General features: G+C 44.1%; 1 protein-coding gene and 1 long non-coding RNA gene across 3 annotated transcripts in view; one reads left to right on the top strand and one right to left on the bottom strand.

Annotated features, from left to right (window-relative positions):
• NPSR1 (neuropeptide S receptor 1) overlaps positions 1 to 18,882 on the top strand; it is a 208,897-nt gene extending 190,015 nt beyond the window's left edge. For both annotated transcript variants that reach the window (XM_032758341.1, XM_032758340.1), the window contains exon 9: positions 18,789 to 18,882. In XM_032758341.1, the coding sequence (XP_032614232.1) occupies positions 18,789 to 18,882 (94 nt within the window). The remainder of the gene's footprint in view (positions 1 to 18,788) is intronic.
• LOC131382235 (uncharacterized) overlaps positions 1 to 20,647 on the bottom strand; it is an 84,058-nt gene that overhangs the window by 43,185 nt on the left and 20,226 nt on the right. The window contains exon 2 of the long non-coding RNA XR_009211535.1: positions 12,206 to 12,298. This is a non-coding gene — a long non-coding RNA (uncharacterized LOC131382235). The remainder of the gene's footprint in view (positions 1 to 12,205; positions 12,299 to 20,647) is intronic.

The raw sequence follows: 20,647 nt of genomic DNA, 5'->3' as shown, positions 1-20,647 counted from the left end.
AATAAAAAGCCTCAACAAAGATCAAATTCTGTTCTTGAAAAAAATTAAATTAATAAACCTCTGGTGAGACTGATCAAAGGAAGAAAAAGAGAGAAGGCACAAATAAACAGTATTTTTTAAATGATATCACTATAGATCCTAGAGTCAATCAAAAGATAATAAAAAGATATTATGATCAAGCTTATGTCAAAACAAATTGAACATATAGATAAATGGGAAAACATATAATTGACCCAAGAAGAAACAAAATCAGAATAGTAGCATAACTGCTAAAGAAAGAGAATGTCTTCATTGGTGAGCTCTACTAAAATATAAGGCAAAGCAACACCAATTTTATAGTCTTCAGTAAAATAGAAAAAATGTGACTTTTCAGATTATTTATGAGGCTAAAGAAACTTCAATATCAAATGCTACAAAGGCATTACAAGAAAAAAATTGCAAGTCAATTTTGCCATAAAAATACATGCAAAAATTCAAAAAAAAATTACCAATCAAGTCCAGCAAAACATAACAAGGCTAACATATGTGACAAAACTGGTTTCATTCCAGGAATGCAATGTTGGCTTACTATTAGAAAATCACTCAACTCATTACATTAACAGATTACAGGATAAAACAACATATTAACTCAACAGATGCAGAAAAAAAATGTTTGATAAAAATTTTTGACCTCCAATTATGATAAAAGATATTCACAAACTTGGGATAGAAGACAATTTCTTAAACCTTAAAGTTTATCTGCAAGAAAGCTACAGGAAACCTATACTTAATGGTGAAGTTTTGAAGATGTTCCTTTTGAAATAAAGAATGAGTAAAGAATGCCAGCATCAGCACTTCTATTCAACATTGTAAGAGATCCTAGCCAATACAGTAAAACAAGAAAAAAAAATAAGATAAAAGGTATATGGTTTCATAATGAATAATAAAAACTGACAATATAGATACAAATATATAGCTGAATATCCAAAATAATATACAGATAAATTATTAGAATTAATCAAAAAGTTTAATAAGGTTGCAGGATACAAAAATCAATATTATTTCCACATAGCAGCAATAAATAAAAAATTTAATTTTTAAAGATTTGTAGCAATGAAGGGAAAGCTTCCTTTTTGCCCTTGGAGGCTTCACTGAAAAATCAAGTTATAAAATGGCAGAAAAATAAGAGAAAAAGCATTCAAATGTATTACTCCTATGCACAAGGGGAAAATCAGAGTGATTGGCCAATACTTCAATGGGTACAGATGCTTGTAGAGCCTTCTTCTTAGGGGAAAGAGAGATGGGGAAGTGTGGATGATTTTAGGGGAATAATAAATGATTTTTAGGAATTTGGTGGGCTTGAAGAAAACAATGGTCCAGGACAGAGTCTGTTGGGCTCACAGACCAGACTTTTGTTTGAGACAAAAGTCTGTCCAGGTTTGTTGATAGACTTTAGTCTTCCTTCTTGTGATATGGGTTCAGTTAATGAAAACTCAGGGAAGGGACCAGAAGTCATTGTTTTCTTCTTTGGTAAGTCTAGAATTAGGCAGATGAGGAAACTTCATGATTGAGAGGCAGGAGGAGGGAGAGGAGAAACAATTGTTCTCCCTGGTAAGAGAACTGAAAACTAGTCCAGTCTTTATGTAGATAGGGGGGAAAATCTCTTCTAGCATCTGTTGATCTCTTCAAAGAAAAGCAGTGTGCTCCTTTCTTTGCCAATAGACAGCCGTTGCTGTAACACTGTTCTCTTGGACACAAAGCTGAGCTGGATGAGGCAGGCAAGCTAAGGGACTGTTTGCATCCATTTGCAGAGCTAGTGGAAGCGCTAACTTATAGCCAATGCTGACTGAGGCTTCATTCCAGGCAACAAACACCTCAGCAGGTTCACCTGGTGATTAAATCTGCCTCTGCTGGAGGCAAGAGCCCAATGCCCTACTCACACTGGCGACAGGTGATTGCTTGAATTGAAGAAGAGAATAGTCAAGAGTCACCTCAAGGTCAATGGCATTTGCCAGGGTTCTGAGTTTGAGCAACAAACAGCACTCATGTTTGTCAGAATGAGCCCCTGAGCCACCTCCCCAGGAACTTGAGCAGTTCCCCTTCTGAGAATATGTTTCCCTCAGATATCTGCTTGTCCAACATCCTTGCTTTCCTCAGATCTTTGCCCACATGGTGCTTTCTAAGAGAGGCCCACCCAGACTACATTGTTTAATACTGCAGCTGCCAGCCCAGCAATCTGGATGCCCGACCATCCGGCATTTTTCTTTTGCAGTAGTATGTATTGCTTTCTAACATACTTTACAATGTGCTTATTGGCTATGTTTATTGTTGATATCTCCCATGAGACAAAGATCTTTGTTTTATTCAATGCTGTATTCCCAAGGACAGAACCACACCCAAAATAGAGTAGATACCAATAAATATTAGGTTAATGAACGCACAGGTAATATTTAGACATGGAAGGGCAGAGGAGAACATCAGCTTCCTGTAAGCAGCCTACTCCCAAGAGAAGGGGAAGGCAGAGGTGAGCATGCTTGGTTTATTCTCTGCAAATTTATGATGCATGGTTCAGCCATTCCTTTTCATCAGAGTGACTGAAGGGCAAATAGGAATTGGGAATGTGATATCTCCACAGCAAAAGAAGACATCAGGAATGGAAAAGAAGAACCCACTCCTGATATCCCCAACAGTTTGTTCTTAACTCATTTGCATTCAACTCCTAAGCCCATGCTCAATTTAAGCCTGTGGTGATCCTCAGAGTTCAGAAATTCCAGCGAGAGCATTCTGCTCCCTCTTCAACAGGCACTCCCCCAGTGCCAACCATTGCACCTGTGCCCTTTGTTTCCTTATTGTTTCTCAGCTCCAAAGCCACCCTTCTATTCACTTCTCTTGATGGTGGGGTGAGTACTTTGCAAACCAATTTTCTCAGACTACCTCAACCGTTGACTTCCTGTCTGCCAAAAGGAGATAGGCAGGAGACTGGAAGCAAGCAAGAGCTTAATTGCAGGAGTGGGAGTCAGGAGGTGGCAATGGGCAGTTCTTCCTCCAAGCCCCAGCCTTGCCATCTCCTCAGTTACTAGCAGCATCCAGGCACTATTTGTCATCAGTTGCATGGAGCTCACCCCCAGAGTCCCAGCATCAGCCCTGGGCCCTCCTCTGAACTCTTAGGATAACTCTACCCTTTATTTTTTGTTCCTCCAGTCTTAGGAATATTAGCAGCTTTCTGCAGTTAGACTATGTTACTCCTCCTTCCTGCTCTTTCATTCCTCCAATAGCCGTGGGATCAGTTCCCTGCATTGAGTCTCTCTATCTAAAATACTTGGTGTGGTTTCTCTTTCCTTGCCTGGATGGACCCTAACTCATACAGCTTCTCTGTAGATACTTTTGGGAACATCAGTGGACAAGTTAGAATTCATCCCCAGGGAGCTCTGATGCGGGTCAGAAAATTTACTAATTAAATTTCTACAAGACTGCAAATCCATTCCTTATTCCATTTCTCTTTCCTAAGTATGCCCTTCTGCATTGTCCAATATAACTGGGGTGACCATACACACCAATGCACCCAAGACAGTCCAGGTTTTTGCTTGTTATCCCAGCAAAATTATTAATATAGCCTCTTTTCTCTCTCAAAACTATCTAGTTTGGGCAATAAATTATATGGTCACTGTAAATATAGACCATCATATGTTCTACAGTGAAATTCAATGACGACATTAAGATACTACAGCAAGGAGGCATCAAGCTATCTGACTTTAAACTATACTACAAAGCTACAGTAACCAAAACAGCATGGTACTGGTACCAAAACAGATATGTAGACCTATGGAACAGAATAGAGGCCTCAGAAATAATGCCACACATCTACAACCATCTGATCTTTGACAAACCTGACAGAAACAAGCAATGGGAAAAGATTCCCTATTTAATAAATTATGTTGGGGAAACAGGCTAGCCATATGCAGAAAACTGAAAGTGGACCCGTTCCTTACACCTTATACAAAAAATTAACTCAAGATGGATTAAAAACTTACATGTTAGACCTAAAACCATAAAAACCCTAGAAGAAAACCTAGGCAATACCATTAGGACATAGGTATGGACAAAGACTTTAGGACTAAAACACCAAAAGCAAAGGCAACAAAAGCCAAAATTGATAAATGGGATCTAATTAAACTAAAGAGCTCCTGCACAGCAAAAGAAACTAACATCAGAGTGAACTGGCAACCTACAGAATGGGAGAAAATTTTTGCAATCTATCCATCTGACAAAGGGATAATATCCAGAATCTACAAAGAACTTAAACAAACTTACAAGAAAAACAACCCCATCAAAAAGTAGGCAAAGGATATGAACAGACACTTCTCAAAAGAAGACATTTATGCAGCTAACAAATGTATGAAAACAGTTCATCATCAATTGGTCATTAGAGAAATGCAAATCAAAACCACAATGAGATACCATCTCACGCCAGTTAAATGGTAATCCTTAAAAAGCCAGGAAACAACAGATGCTGGAGAGGATGTAGAGAAATTGGAATGCTTTTACACTTTGGTGGGAGTGTAAATTAGTTCAACCACTGTGGAAGACAGTGTGGTGATTCCTCAAGGATCTAGAACCAATAATACCATTTGACCCAGCAATCCCATTACTGGGTATATACCCAAAGGATTATAAATCATTCTACTATAAAAACACATGCACACATTTGTTTATTGCAGCACTGTTCACAATAGCAAAGACTTGGAACCAACCCAAATGCCCATCAATAGACTGGATAAAGAAAATGTGGCACATATACACCATAGAATACCATGCAGCCATAAAAAAGGATGAGTTCATGTCCTTTGCAGGGACATAGATGAAGCTGGAAACCATCATTCTCAGCAAACTAACACAGGAACAGAAAACCAAACACCGCATGTCCTCACTCCTAAGTGTCAGTTGAACAATGAGAACACATGGACACAAGGAGGGGAACATCATACACTGGAGCCTGTCGTGGGGTGGAGGGCTAGGGAAGGGATAGCATTAGGAGAAATACCTAATGCAGATGACAGGTTGATGGATACAGCAAACCAGCATGGCACATGTATACCTATGTAACAAACCTGCACATTCTGCACATGTATCCCAGAACTTAAAGTATAATAATAAAAAAAATTTAAAAAAGGTACTCCAGCAATAAAATACCAATTACAAGATGTTCCAAATTTGAATATAAACTCCTTCTCATCATGAATTTTCTGAAATTAAAATTAAATGATTAAGTTCAATGATTAATGTACAAAGATATTAAACCCCAAAGGAGCTGAAGTCCAAAATCATATTCTCTTCACCTTGTAATTAAAAGTTCAAAGAAAATTAATGTCCAAAATATATCCCAATTTCTTATCCAACTGCTTTGTTATATTTCTCAATGTTCCTAGGCCATGCACAAAATGTTGGAGTTGAGATGTCCAAATATTACTTCTTTTTTCCTCATGAGCATCTTGAACAGATTATAAAATAAAACAAAGAGAACAGAGAAGAGACTAAAACAACATCCTTATTACTAACAAATGTGGCTTGTGCCTGCAGGCAAGAAAGCCTGCTAACAGTGAACTCTAGAACTTATCTTCCCCACTGTGGCATAAACAGCTACTGTTCACCCATGCCTATGTTCGTCCCCTCTTCCGGGCACAACTACACTATATCTTTCTCAGCCTCCCTTATGGTTAACTCTGTTCATGTCATTGAATTTTGGCCAATGGAAGGTGGAAAAAAATTCTGCGCACCCTCCTAACATGGTCCATAAAAATTTCCCAAGTGTGTTTCATGCTTTCACACCCTCCCCTCATTTGCAAGCTGAAAGAAGAGGACTCTCTGGGCTTAAAAGAGGGCAAAGCCACCAGATGGAAGAACACTAGGTCTCAGCATTACTGCATGGAATAGAGCCTGTTTCTTTACCACCAATCCTCATTGAACGGTGACATAAGTGAGAAACAAACATTTATTTTTGTTCTGCTATGGAATGTTTGGAAGTTGTTTGTTTCACTGGTTAGCCTATCCTGCCTGATACACCCACAAAATCCCTGGAAGCGCTGATGCAGGACAGGTTTCCTGTGGCAGGAAGTGAACTGCTCAGGTGAGACAGAGACTCAGAAGAAACTTCTGACCCTAAGGACAGCTCCCCCCATGAAAAAGAGGGCGAGGCCGAGCTGAGCATGCTCAGTAGAATCTTTCCACATTCAATCCAGGAGGCTTAAGCCCCTCTTTCTTCCCTGGTAGGAGTGAGGGAGCTTCTTTCCGGAGGCTAAAATAATCACACCGCCACATGGAAGGAAACAACTCCCCACCGAAAATGTGTTTTCTTTTTGTGCAGCTCTTTTCTTGATCTCTAGAAATCTTTCCCTTTGTTCCCCATCAGATTCTATATACTGTTTCTCAAGACACATCCCCTCTTAGCATCCTTAGCAGGTATAAGACAGAGGGGCACTACATTTCTCTCTTCTGACTAGCCCATGAATGCCAGTCATATGGTCCCCTTTGGGCAAGCTTGGGTGAGAGTTAAAGGAGAAACAGCCCTTCTTGACCTCTCTCCCGACCTGCTCCAGATTCCAGAGACCATGAAGGGTCATTCTCAGCAGACATAATAAGGATCCTGGATGCATTCTTCTTTTTAAAAATGAGGTCATTTCCTCACAAATCACCAGGCTCTTCCTAAGGAAAATTTGCACCCACAGCAATGCCCAGAGTCCACCTGCTTTACAGACCCACCTTCCTTCCCTGCCTTTATTTGAAAAGGAGAGAGAAAAGCTCCAGTCTTCATCATAACAAAACTAATGCTGGGATGAATCCACTTTAATGTGCTTGCCATGCTCATAGTCCCTACTGAGGGACAATGCCCTGCATAGCCCTGGATACTTAGACCAACGTTTTGTCCCACACGGCCTCCACCTCCCAACCAAAACAGACGAGGCAGAGGTGGACACCCATGGATTGGTCAGCACACTATGGCTGAGAGATAAGCCAGTTAATGGGAATTGAAACCCAAAGTTCACGATATAGAATTCAAACGAGATAAGTCACAATAAACCATCTCAAAACCATGAGACAGCAGGACCTGTGAGTAAACGGAGGAAGTCAGCTCATGGAGAAAGGACAATGGCACAGTTGTAGACAGACATGCAAATGATGAGAGGATAGCGGAGGGACACGAGGCAGAGCGCACAGCCTGGAGGAAACAATTCACAGAGATCTCTTGGAACCTATCCATTGTTCAGTGCTTTCTTTCCATGTCTATGTTTATAATAAGCCCCTTTTTCCTTGACCTGACTTGGGTGGTCAAGGTCACTGTGCCTTGCCTGACTGAGACAACTCAGTTGCACAATTGTATAATTAGACTGTGATAAGTGATCCAGAAAACCATGATCATATGGGCTTCTCCTCTTCCTACCTAAAATAGAAGATGCCTTGAGCTACAAACTTTGGGAAAAGGGTATGAATAAGCACTAGATAGTTTTGCAAGATTTGCACTCTAGGGAGAAAGGAGAGTAAGCTAGGTGAATTACTGGGATATTCTTTAGGTTACTATGAGGTTTAGAGGTTACAGTTAGAAAAAAAAAGTTTCCTGCAGCAAAACCCGTGCCAAATTGAAAAATTCTTTAGACTACATGGGAGCTCTTCAAGGAAATCATGCTACTGGTAAAAATAAAAAAATAAAAAGTAAAAGATTTTGACTTTCTCTTCTTCTGAGGATGGGAGAACTAAAGCCAGGCCTCAGTATTATCTTTCCACCCAGGAGCAAGACTGAGCCCTTCCACTGTGGGATGTTGAGGCCTGAATAAGACCCTTCCAAGCAAAGGTGAAAGAGGCTCTGAGCACAAGTACCCATAACCATGGGCTGCGGTAACAGTAACCCAGAACCCTAATCATCAAAGACAATGAATGTCTCTAAGAAAGGGAGTGATTGTCCTGACAGAGTTTTAAGAGCCAAAAGGCTTTGTGGACTCAACCTCCAAAACAGAGCAGATGGGAGGAGGGATGGTGAGAAGGCTTATTCCCAAGCCAAGCCCTGGAGAGGATGGCAAAGTGGCAGGTGGAAAGCGTGGTAGATGTGGAGTCCCATGTGAGATAGGATATCCAAGCTGATGCCTCACAAATCCTCGCACTTGCTGCCTCTCATTGCACCTCCTGTTTCTATCTTCAGTAAAGGCTTGAGGCTATTTGGAGCCCAGAAGCCAGCAGCTGAAGGGAACAGGCAATTGGCCAGGCCAGCTCCTCAGCCCAAGGAAGGCAGGCCTGGGGCAATGCCCACTGGCCAGTAACATCAGAGGGCCCATTGGAAGCACATCCCAGTCCCCATGACTCACAACTGTCATAGCTGTGAAGTAGTGTCATCTTTCTTCCTGAAGATTTCCCGTATCACCCCAGGAGCAACAGGGATGATTGATTTTTGCCCTAGAAATAAGTAATGGGTGACTGGGGAGATGAATAGAACTATAGCTTCCTTAAGAAGCAATCTCTCTTAAGAAATTATAAAGCAAGTGGCTCCCCTGCTCAGTGGTGTCTGTGGCATTGCACTCCCAGCCTTTCAGGATAAGTCTAAAATAGTTTGGCACTCAGTTCCAAGCTCACCTATGGAAAAGGACGAACTCCAAAATCTGTAGACTCAATAAAGTAGTAAAGTATGCCTGCCCTAAATGGAGAAAGTCCAGCCAGTATTATTAAAAACTTTCAGTCTTTAAAATTTATAACATGGAAAGCTATACTATATTGAAGTATCTGAGTCTCCCCAAAAACAATGACGTTAGGGAGGAAATCAAATGAGAAGAATGTAAGATTGACAGTTCAACTAGCCAAATCGCCAAATAATCTGCAGGCACAGTGGGAGAGTGGACTGTTATTAAATAAACCCCCGGTGAATTTTCTTTATTAAAGAGCAAGAAGTCAGCCGGTTTCAAAGCCCCTGGAATGTGGGGATGTAGACCCTTTCAGCGATAGCCAAAAGTGAGAGTTAGGAAGGGTCTAAAACCTCTGCTCCCCCTTCACTAGAAAGTCAGCCGTGGGGAGGGAGGGACCAGGCAGCAGCCCCACTCTGCACCACATAGCCCTCTATTACTCCTGCCTGGCCTATTAGTCTCTCCCTTAGCCTGACCTAAGTAACTCTAACCCAAACAAGGAGAAAATCAAAGTTGGGAATTACAGCATTCCTGACCAAGAAAGATTGAGGGTCAACCTGCAAAAAGTAAGCCCCAAAGTCAAGGAAAGGGAATGAGATCTGGACACAGAGCTGCACTCAACATCTAGCATGACCCTCAGCAGGATGCACCACTAGGCACAGCAGTATGTACACTTGTCCAGCAGACATGGCAGGGTTAGCTTGCTCTCGGCAGAAGAGAGAAACCTCCCACTAAGGGAAGAAGGAGCTGGGTGCATGAGATTGGCCCAGTAAGACAAACCTTCTCCTCAAAATAAGAGGGGCAGCTCTCACAGTATTGTGGTCTTGGTCACTCGTGTTTGCCCCCTGTGTCAGTTTCCATGGACTCCCGTTTAAACCCTGGGGGCAGGCAGGCAGGGTCACTAGAAGTCTGTGAGGCATTAGGTCTACTCTGTCCCCCCCTGACAAAATATAACACAGATGGAGAAAGAGGTGCTGCTGACCCTCAAATCTCTAAAGGCCTGAATGGGGGTGGCCCAGAGCAACAAACTGCCTAATTGCAACAAGCCCGCTTGCAGAAGACAGGACTTCGGTGGGAGAGGAGACCAACCACTCCTGAGGACCTGCCCCTTGCTGCCTCTCATTGTACGTACTGTTTCTATCATTGATAAAGGAAAGATGTTGCCTGCACCACTCTATTTAGCATTTAAGGTCAAGGTTCTGGGGAAATGAGTCCCACAACACTGGCAGGAAGAATGTCTACTCCATGACAGGGCTGCCACAGTATGGTAGCAGATAGGACTTTTCATCAATGACAGCCTCTAGAAACCATGGGGAGAAAGTGTCCTGCATAACCAAGCGGAGGCAAAAACCAGGGAAGCATGGATTAGACAGTGAAATGATTCAAGTGAAACAACAAAACAATTCGAAGTGGGGAAATAAAGACCCAGTCATTCATAGTACTGCAAAGTGATTAATCTAAAATGCAAACTTGATGACATCAGATTCTATTTAAAATCTCTGCCTTTTCTCCATTCCCACACACCCTCTCTTATCAGACATAATGAACTACTGCTAGGATTATTGCAGTAGTCTTCTCACTGTCACCAGTCTCACCTCACTGCACTCCCCCACTTCCCCACTGCTTTCACAACAATCTGTGTAAATCTCCAAACTCTGCAGGGACCTCCTTACCTCTAGCAATGTTCCCCGACTTCCTACACCCTTGGGGCAAAAGTCTACACACATTATAGGCCTTATAACAGCCTCCATCCATTCATTCATTCATTTAACAAATATTTATCAAGTGCCAACTCCATCCCAGACTACTGTTAAGAGTGGTAGGGAAGAGTAAACCAAAGACCAAAAGTCCCTGACTTTAGGAAGTTACATTCTGAGGGCAAAATTTAGCACCCCTCTGTGTTCAGCTCTTCTGCATTCAGTGGTGTGGGCACAGGTTTTTACCAGCTCATGGAGACCAAGGGTGCACATCTCTTCCCAACTCTGCATTCAGTGATATTGCTTTGGTAGCTTGAAATCAACCTGGGTGGGAATATTTACACCGTGGAAATCAAAAGTCACTACAATAAACAGACACTAGGCTTTTTGTTTTTCAAGAACAGGTACGTGAACATTTAGCAGCATACTTTTGTACCTTAGTCCAGGCTGCTCTCTGTGCCTACAAATCTCTTCTTCTTGTCATCTGCCTGATGAATACCTACCTTCAAGACTTAGTTCAAATATCAAAGCAGTTTTGGACCTAAGAGGGAGAGCAGACTCCTCCTCCCTCTGAGCTGCCTCTGTACCATGCACATACCTGGAACACCTTCAGCACTTACCTAGTCATGTGACTGTCACCCCACTGTACTGTAAATTTCTTGAAGCCAGGGATGAGTCAGACATGACTCATCAATATCCCCAGCCCCTGGTGTAGTGCCTGGCCCAGTTCCTGGACCACTCTAAAATAAATTCCTGTTGAATAAATTTGGAGCCAGGAAAAAATATGTATCTTATTTTAACAGCTGTCATCAGATTTCATTTTAGGAAAGGAATCAAGTATGAAGTGAAATGAGCCCAAATTGTGGAAATGACCATGGGATATTTAGGTATAGTAATATGTAACATTGAGATTTCCTTTTCTGAGCTAAAATTATTCCATACCTACAAGATAGTCACAATGTGAATGCCTTATGTAAATGGTTGGACTGGTGAATGTTAAGAAAAATGGCTGAGTTCTATAACTGAGTTAATGGGGTGCAGAACAGGGAAGACATGAGCAACAAGCAAGGGGATCCCTAGTCTGAATTTGCTCAGAATAAGGAGGCTGGAGCCAGAAGTGACCACAATTAATAAGCCCCCTGGGAATTTATGAAAAGCTTGTGAGGCTCTGGATACTCCAGAATCCTTGGGCTAGGGCTTTAAATTAATCTCATCTAGACATGAAAAAACAGGGTAGCCTAATTTGGCAGCTTAATCAGGAAGAAGTGGGTAACATGGATGGATGGATGGATGGATGGATGGATGGATGGATGGATGGATGGAAGGAAGGGTAGATGAACAGATAGATGGATATCTGAAAGCACAAGTTGTGAATGGCTTAGTAGTGGAGGTGGCAAGTGAGATTATATTAGGCCATTCTTGCATTGATATAAAGAAGTATCTGGGGCTAGGTAACTTACAGATAAAAGAGATTTAATTGGTTTGTGGTTCTGCAGACTTTACAGGAAGCATGATGCTGTCATCTGCTTCTGCTGAGGGCCTCACTAATATTACAATAATGGCAGAAGGTGACAGGGAGCCAGTATGTCACATGGCAAGAGAGAGAGGGAGAAGGCATCACACTCTCTTAAACAACCAGATCTCATGTGAACTACCAGAGCAAGAACTCACTCATCATTAGAGGATGGGGCTAAGAGAGTCAGGAGGGATCCACCCCCATGACAAAAACATCTCCCACTAGGCCCCATCTCCAATACTGAGGATTACATTTCAACATGAGATTTGGAGGGGACAGACATCTAAGCCATATCATTTCATCTCTGGCCCCCAAATATCATGTCCTTCTTACAGTACAAAATACAATCATACCTTTCCAGTGGTTCCCCAAAGTCTTAAGTCTTTCCAGCATCAAGTCTGAAGTCCTAAGTCTCATCAGAGACTCATTCTCCTTCCACCATCAGCCTGTAAAATCAAAGACAACTTATTTGCTTCCAAGACACAATGGTGGCACAAGCATTGGGTAAACATTCACGTTCCAAAAGAAAGAAATTCACCAAAAGAAAGGAGTAATAGGCACCACACAAGTCTAAAACCAAGCAGGACAGTCATTGCTTTACGAAGCTCCAAAATAATCTCCTTTGACTTCATGTCCCACACCCTGGTATGAGGGGTGGGCTCCCAAGGCCTTGGGCAGACCCACCCCTGTGGCTTTGCAGGGTGCAGCACACATGGCTGTTCTCAAGGGTGGGAGTGGAGTGCTTGTGGCTTTTCCAGGCAGAGTTTGCAAGCTGCCAATCTACCATGTTGGGGTCTGGAAGGCAGTGGCCCCCTTCCCATAGTTCCACTAGGCAGTGTCCCAGTAGGGACTCTGTGTAGAGGCTCCAATCCCACATTTCCCCCTGCCATTGCACTAGTAGAGTTTCTCTGTTGGGGCTCCACCCTGCAAAAGTCTTCTGCCTGGGCACTAAGCTCTTCTATAATCTTCTGAAATCTAGGTGGAAGCCTCATTCATGCTTACATTCTGAGCATCTGAAGACTTAACATCACGTGACAACTGCCAAGGCATGGCTTGCACCCTCTAGAGCTGCAGCCCAAGCTGTACCTTGGCCCCTTTGAGTCATGGCTGAAGCCAGAGTGGCCAGGATGCAGCAAGAAATGTGGCAGCACAGGAAAGCAAGGCCCTTGGCCTGGCCCCCTAAGCCACTTTTCTCCTAGGCCTCTGGGCCTATGATGGAAGGGACCACCCCAAGACTTCTAAAGTGCCTTCAAGGTCTTTTTCCCATTGTCTCAGATATTAACAATTGGCTCCCTTTAGGTCAGGCTAATCTCCCTAGCAAGTGGTTGCTCCACAGCGTGTTTGAACTTCTCTCCTGAAAATGATTTTCTTTCCTGCTACATGGCCTGTTTATTAGTCCATTTTCATGCTGCTGATAGAGACATACCCAAGACTGGGTGATCTCTTCAGGAAAAAGGATTTAATGGACTTACAGTTCCACATGGCTGGGGATGCCTCACAATCATGGTGGAAGGCAAGGAGGAGCAAATTATTTCTTACATGGATGGTAGCAGGCAAAGAGAGAGAGAACTCCACTTTATAAAACGATCAGGTCTCATGAGACTTATTCACTATCATGAGAACAGCACAGGAAATACTTCCCCCCATGATTCAATTATCTCACACTGGGTCTCTCCCACAACACATGGGAATTCAAGATGAGATTTGGCTGAGGACACGGCCTAACCATATCAGCCAGCATGAAAATTTTCCAAATTTTCATGCTGTGCTTCCCTTTTAAATATAAGTTCCAGTTTCAGGTCATTTCTTTGCTTGCACATATAAACATTGGCTGTTTGAAGCAACTAGGCCACCTCTTGAACACTTTGCTGCTTAGAAATTTCTACTGCCAGATACCCTAGGTCATCACTCTTAAGTTCAAACTTCCACAGAGCCTTAGGGCCTGGACAAAATGCAGCCAAGCTCTTTACTAAAGCATAACTTGGGTGAATTTACTCCAGTTCCTAATAACTTCATTTGCATCTGACACCTCATCAGCCTGGACTTCAATATCTCTATCAGCATTTTGGTCACAACCATTTAGCCAGTGTACAAGTTGCAAACTTTCCTTCATCTTCCTGTCTTCTTCTGAAACCTCCAAATTCTTCCAATCTCTGCCCATTACCCAGTTCCAATGCTGGATCCACATTTTTAGGTACCTTTATAGCAATGCCCCACTCCTCAGTACTAATTTTGTGTTATGCCATTCTTACGTTGCTATAAAAAAAAGTACCTGAGGCTGGCTAATTTACAGAGAAAAAAAGGTTTAATTGGCTCATGATTCTGCAGGCTTTACATGAAGCATGGTGCTGGCACCCACTTCTGGGGAGGCCTCAGGGAGTTTACACCATGGTGAAAGGTGAAGGGGAGCCAATGTGTCACATGGTCAGAGCAAGAGCAAGAGAGAGATGGAGGTATCACATTCTTTTAAACAACCAGATCTCACATAAACTACCAGAGCAAGAACTCACTCTTCACCAAGCGGATAGGGCTAAGCCATTCATGAGGGAGCCACCTCCTACCAGGCCGCCACCTCCAACATTGGGGGTTACATTTCAACATGAGATTTGGAGGGGACAAACATCCAAACCATAACAGAGATGAATGCCAAGACAGCTGACTAGGTGGGGCAAGCCAGGAACAGGCTTCAGAAACAGCCTAGGCAGGAGGCAGGAAGACAAGGCAGCAGGAAGCAGTGGAGAACAAAGCAGGCTCCTCATCATTCAACTTCCCCTGAGTGCAGCAAAGGGGCTTTATTGTCAGCCCCTAACTGATCATTATAACAACTCATACCTGTAAGGGCCATGGTGAGTTAGAGCTGGCAAGAGCCCTAACAATACACAGTCTTCTCTTGAAAGAGGACAAGACTGAGGCCCAGAGAAGTGAGTAAACTTCCCAACAAGCAGAGAGTTGAGACTGGAATCTGGCTTCCCACCTGAGCCCGGTGCTCTTGGAACTAGAGGACGGTCCTCACCCAGTCAGCTAAGGGGAGCCTTGACACGCTGGCCACCACCAGCCCAGTGATGCTAGGAAAGCTGCAGTGCTTATCTATCTGTGTGCACCTCCCTTTGCTCAAATGTAATGTAGAAACAATAATACTGCCCATCAGGATCTTCTTGTAAGAACTAAATTTGTTAATATTTTAAAACATAGTGGTGTCATATTTGAGCTCACATTACCCTAAGATTCACCCTACCATCAGGCTGCTACAAGGAATTCAAAGATTCCTGGGTAGACACCTGATGAAAATGGGCACTGGTTAAAAACAAAAAGGGAGGGATAATTTGGGGGTAGGGGTGTCATTTATGTTGTCCCCAGGTCCTATCCCAGGAATTGTGCAAGGGCCACAATAGTCAGAAATGGATTGGTTCATGGGATGTTCAATGAAACCTCAGTTAAACCATGGGACCATCTTGTCTTACTGCTTAAAACCACTGAAAGCTGAAAGGGTGGGATCTATGGAGCTTCTGGGTCACATCCTCTGAGGACCCTAGGAATGGTGAATGAGGGAGGAAGGGAGTAGGGAGAGAAGAATTTAAACCGAGCAGAGCCAGGCAAACTCTCCCCGCATGAGCAACTAACAGGAAAACCCAGGTCCCATGTGAAGTACCAAATTATAGGACCCCAGCAGGCCATGTTGGTTCCCTTTCCCCTTTCTGGACTTACTGCTCCATCAAGACTAAGCAGACCATTGGCTCTCCCTTTTCCTCTGTTCTCCTGGCTCCCACTACCTCTGCTTTTTTCAGCAACAGATGTATTTTTCAAGGATCCTGCTCCTGGGAAGTACTTCCTCTATCACTTCACTTATCTCACCTGATGCACTATACCTAATTATCAGCTTAATTGCCTGCTTCCACCACTGACCAGTTACAATCAGGTATATTCTATTTTTGTTCCTGTGGCATTATCCCTCCAAAACAATAGTAGATACTCTTTGAATATTTACTGGATGAATGAATTAATGAATGAATGCGTGGAACTCTTCCTGACAATGAAATTCAGGCCCTAGTCCCACACATAAGTAATTGAAAGTTGAAGTGACCATACTGAGCAAGTTCCTGAGCCCTTGCTAGTAAAAACAGGGCCCTTGGAGCAACATTGGTCTTTCTTGGAAGCTTAGTAAAAATACAGACTCTCAGGCTGAATCTAAACTTGCATTTTAACAAGATCCCCAGATGATTCCCACACACTGAAGATTGAGAAGCCCTGTTCTAAGGGGTAACGTCTTCCAGAGAGCTTAGCTGCTTCCAGTGCCCTACCTCAAGGGTCTGATTCAAGGAATGAGATGGAAGGCTGCAAATACAGGCAGATCACTAAGGTCTCTGGCCCTGGGGCTCCATCATCAGTCTACCCTCCACCCCAGATTGGCCTAGAGGTCCCCAAGTGTGAGGCAAGGAATCAAGCACTCCCTGAGAGGGTGTCGAGCCCCAGTGCCTCCTGGAGGCCTACAGCTGTGCAGAATCATGCTCTTGGCAGCACCTGGCTGCTATTGTTAGGCGAGAATGAGGAGCTGCGGGGACAGTGGCACTGAACATGCTGACTAAAAGGCGGGGCTCCTATCTGCATTTGGAATGACAGACCGAATTCTATTTGGGAAAGAAGCACAATGGCCCTTTATTACAGGATTTCAATGGCAGGAACCAGCCAAATGGACCAGGAAATGATTAAGAGACAAAAGTCAAGTCATTCTGTGTGCACCATGCTTAGCCCAGCCCTGAAAGCCCTATTATAATAGCCACTGTTCCTGTAGCCCTTCCTGAGCCCCACCACCCTCCTCAGAAACACTGTGGCTCCTTGGACACACTGCAAGGCCTATTTGTCTCTCCTCAAGGAAAAAGGTGTAAAGCTACAGCAAACTTTGCCAGGGATTGGGAGGGATGGTGAGGCAGGGAGAGATGAAGTTCGGGGCAAAAGACAGGTGGGACAGGAGGTGACAGCCATAGACCACAAGCAGATCAGGGAAGGATACAGATGGCAGAATTTGTAAATGTTGTACTCAGCTTGGAAGAGAGGAGAGAAAGAAGAGGGCAGGGAAATATCACTGCTGTTCCACATCATGGGGCAAGATGTCAGGAAACCCAAGTTTAAAACCCTTACCCCATGTACTGGCTATGTGACTAAGGCATTTTGCTTATGCTTTTTGGATCTAATTTTCCTGGTCTGCAACATACAGATGCTGATATTAGCTGTATGTGGTGATATGCCAATGAAATTAACTGAAATGAAGCATAGGAAAGTGCTTAGCACAGTTCTTGACACATAAACTGTGAATTCTAATTCAGAAAGAACTAGAAATTGCTTCCTTTTGCCTGTCAACTAGTACATACAGCACCGCCCCAGTCCTGCCCATGTCACCCCCTGAGAAAGGCATAAGGCAGATTCCTCTCAAGATATTAGAGGTTGGTGCAAAAGCTATTGTGGTTTTTGCCATTACTTTTAATACAACCTAATATTTGTATTTAAGTGGGGACTTCAAAAGAGTCAATGGCTTCTGTTTCAAAAGAAAGACTCTCCAATCATAGAAATGGTATCAGGAGGTCCGAGAAGGACCTGGGCTGTTATCTTTTGAGTCATGACCGCTATGGGACCACTTTCCTACTCAGCCTCTGTCTGAGACTATTGAATATGCTCTGAATCCAGCATTCGTTGAGCAAGGTTAGAGAGAAATGCTCTGACAGCAGAAAAAGACTTGGAATGCCAGGAGCTCTGCTGCAGGACTCCAGCAGTGAGGGCCAGTGGGTGGCAGGAGTCACTGGGGAATCAGGCCTGGGAGAGTCAGGGCTGCAGGTCACATGGCAGAGCCTGAGTCCCCCATACAAACACACAACCTGGGCCTACCCCCCACTCCTGGACAGTAGACACCTGTACCCACTGCTCCAAAGGAGTTGGGAATTTAGAAGGTGTACGTTTGGTTCATGAACCACAAGATGGGGCCACCAAGATGACAATCATTCTGATAGCCAGAAGGATCTGGATCTCGGCATGGACCATGGAGCCACTGAGCACTGATGAGCCACAATTCTCATGGGGTGCGGCCAGGAAGGTAATGTTCCAACAGGTGGTGGGACTTGGATGCATGGGGGTGTGAGGGTGGCAAGAGCACAGAGCCAAACTGAGATCAGAATGGTAGCCCTTAGGGCCCCTTATCCAAAACCTGACACAAAGAGGGTGGCCCACTCCTGCCTCCTTGCAGACAGTCTTGAGGAGAGGGCAGTGGAAGACAAGACAAGGGCTTCTAGAGAGAGTGTGGCACCCAGGCCCCGGGTGTTGGGACAAGTGTCACTGCACTATTTGGGGGTGTGGGAAGGGGATGGAGGTCAGGGTCAGAGGCACAGCCTCAGAAAAGCTGGACGGAGCAACAGTGAGTGCCCAGGTAGCAGACTGCATGTGCCGGATGAGGACTGGTCTACCCACTCGAGGAGTCCAGGGAGACCAGAGGCAGAGGGGTCAGTTGGCTGAGAGGCGGCCGTCAGGGTAGGATTGGTGACAGATGTGGGAGAACATGTTGGTGCCCACTAGAATCATAAAACTGAAATGGCTGCAGAGTCCCTAGAGTAATTCTAAAGCCTCCAGGGAGGCTTTGAGTCAGGTGCTCAAAGATGCTGTCCACATTCAGCTGGAGTGGCCACAATGACAGTTGTCACTTCAAAACAGACACTCAGAAGAGGCAGCAGGGCCCAGCCCTTAGGAAAGAGTTGGAGAAGATGAATGAAGCAGAGCTGTCACCCAAAATAAAAGGCCATTTGTGGTGGTATTAAGTAGAAAGTGAAGACCCGAGGTGGGAGGTAGACTATATCTTATGCGAATGACCACAGTGAGGTCACACATTCCTTCCTTTTATGCAAATAGGAAGACCCAGGTCCCTAAACATTTCAATAAACCTTTCTTCTTTCCCAGGGTCATCCCTCTCCGTCAGCTCCAGGAGGCTGCCCTAATGCTCTGCCCTCAAAGAGAGAACTGGAAGGGTACTTGGCCAGGTGTACCTTCCTAGGCTCTTCCAAGGTGACAGCTCTCACCCTGTGCTACAGGCGACCCTGTGCCTGGTGCCACTTCTCACTGCTTACCAGGGCACATGGACACGGGTGGTTCCCAAAATGGGTCACAGCAGGATGGGCTGCATCAGAATCACCAGGGAGGGCTATAAGAAGGCAGATTTCTTTTTCTTTTTCTTTTTCTTTTTCTGTTTTTTGAGACAAAGTTTACTCTTGTTGCCCAGGCTGGAGTGCAATGTGTGACCTTGGCTCATTGCAACCTCCACCTCCCGGGTTCAAGCAATACTTCTGCCTCAGCCTCTCCAGTAGCTGGGATTACAGGCGCCTGCCACCACGCCTGGCTGATTTTTCGTACTTTTAGTAGAGACGGGGTTTCACCATGCTAGCCAGGCTGGTCCTGAACTCCTGTCCTCAAATGATCCACCCGCCTCAGCCTCCCCAAATGCTGAGATTACAGGTGTGAGCCACCATGCCTGGCAAAGAAGGCAGACTTCTAAACCTAGAAATTCTGATGCAATAACATGTAGGAAAGAGCCCAGGAATTTGCAAAAATGTTTCAACTCCACAGGCAATTGTGAAGCACGGCCAAATTTGGAAAATATTGATCTACACAAAACAATACAACTATCTAAATATTAAAAATGACTTCACAAAAGGTAGCTAAGAGTGTGTGTCCCATTTTGTAAATATACATGCAATATACTTTTTAGTATATAATAAATGTATAACTCTGATTCTGTAAACACACACACACTCACTCATGCGCATATATCTGAGTTGTAGGATGATAGAGGTTTTTCTTCTTTATTCCTTTCTCAGTTAACTTTCTATAATAAATACTTATTCTGTTAGTAGTGAAAATATGATTTTGTGAGTGCTGGGGAGCAGATGATGACATATTTGGACTCCCAGAGTGGCTTAGCTCAGACTCCCTGTGTGGATTTCCTAGAAACACAATGCCTCCCAGAGAGGCGTGCTGTCCCCTTCCTTTCTTCTGGTGAGTGTTCATATGTGTTTGTTTCAATACACTCTTCATTCTGACTAGCAGATTGCATGGCTGGCTTTTGTAAATGAACACTCATTTCACTCCATTAAATTAATATATTGACTTTTTTTTGTTTCCCGCAAGAGTTAAGGAAGAGATCAGGGCTGGGGGGCTGGGCATGCATTCGGGATAGGGCTCTAGTCAGCAGGAAATGAAAGAGCTGAGCAAGGAACCTGAGGTTGATATCAACATGGTGGGGAAGAGAGGCTGCTGTGCGGAGGCTCCCTTGTGCTGCTGGTGGCCCTGTGCCTAGTGCCAGGGCTCTCATTGGGGACCCCAGACCCCTGTCAAGCCACAACAGTGTCATGCCAGGGCTGAGTCTGCTGTTGCTCTCCCTGGGGCAGGAGGGGAGAAGACCTGGTGTGAGTCCAGCGGGAGTGCTTCACACTGGTGAAGAATAAGTTTCTAGAGTTAGAACTGGATTCAAAATCTGAGTCTGGTACTGAACACTCAGGCATGTTACTGTCCTTCACTAAGCCTAGTTTCCTCTTATCTAGTAGGGATGATAACAGTATCTATTCAATGGATTTCTTGATCATGACCATCGTCCAGCTCCCAAGAGCCCATCGCTACTCACCCTCCTCAGGATGGAGTGACAGTGTGGGCCTGCTCTGAAGACTCAGGGTTGGCGCCAGATGGTTAGAGGAGGTGTTTGCTTTTTTCTCCCCTTCAGCCATTGAGACAATATTTGTTACCAATACTGAGATTCTTCATTCTCT

This window comes from Hylobates moloch, unplaced genomic scaffold (assembly GCF_009828535.3).
Source record: "Hylobates moloch isolate HMO894 unplaced genomic scaffold, HMol_V3 SCAFFOLD_1, whole genome shotgun sequence".
Taxonomy (NCBI): Eukaryota; Metazoa; Chordata; class Mammalia; order Primates; family Hylobatidae; genus Hylobates; species Hylobates moloch.
This window is presented reverse-complemented; position numbering and strand designations above follow the sequence as displayed.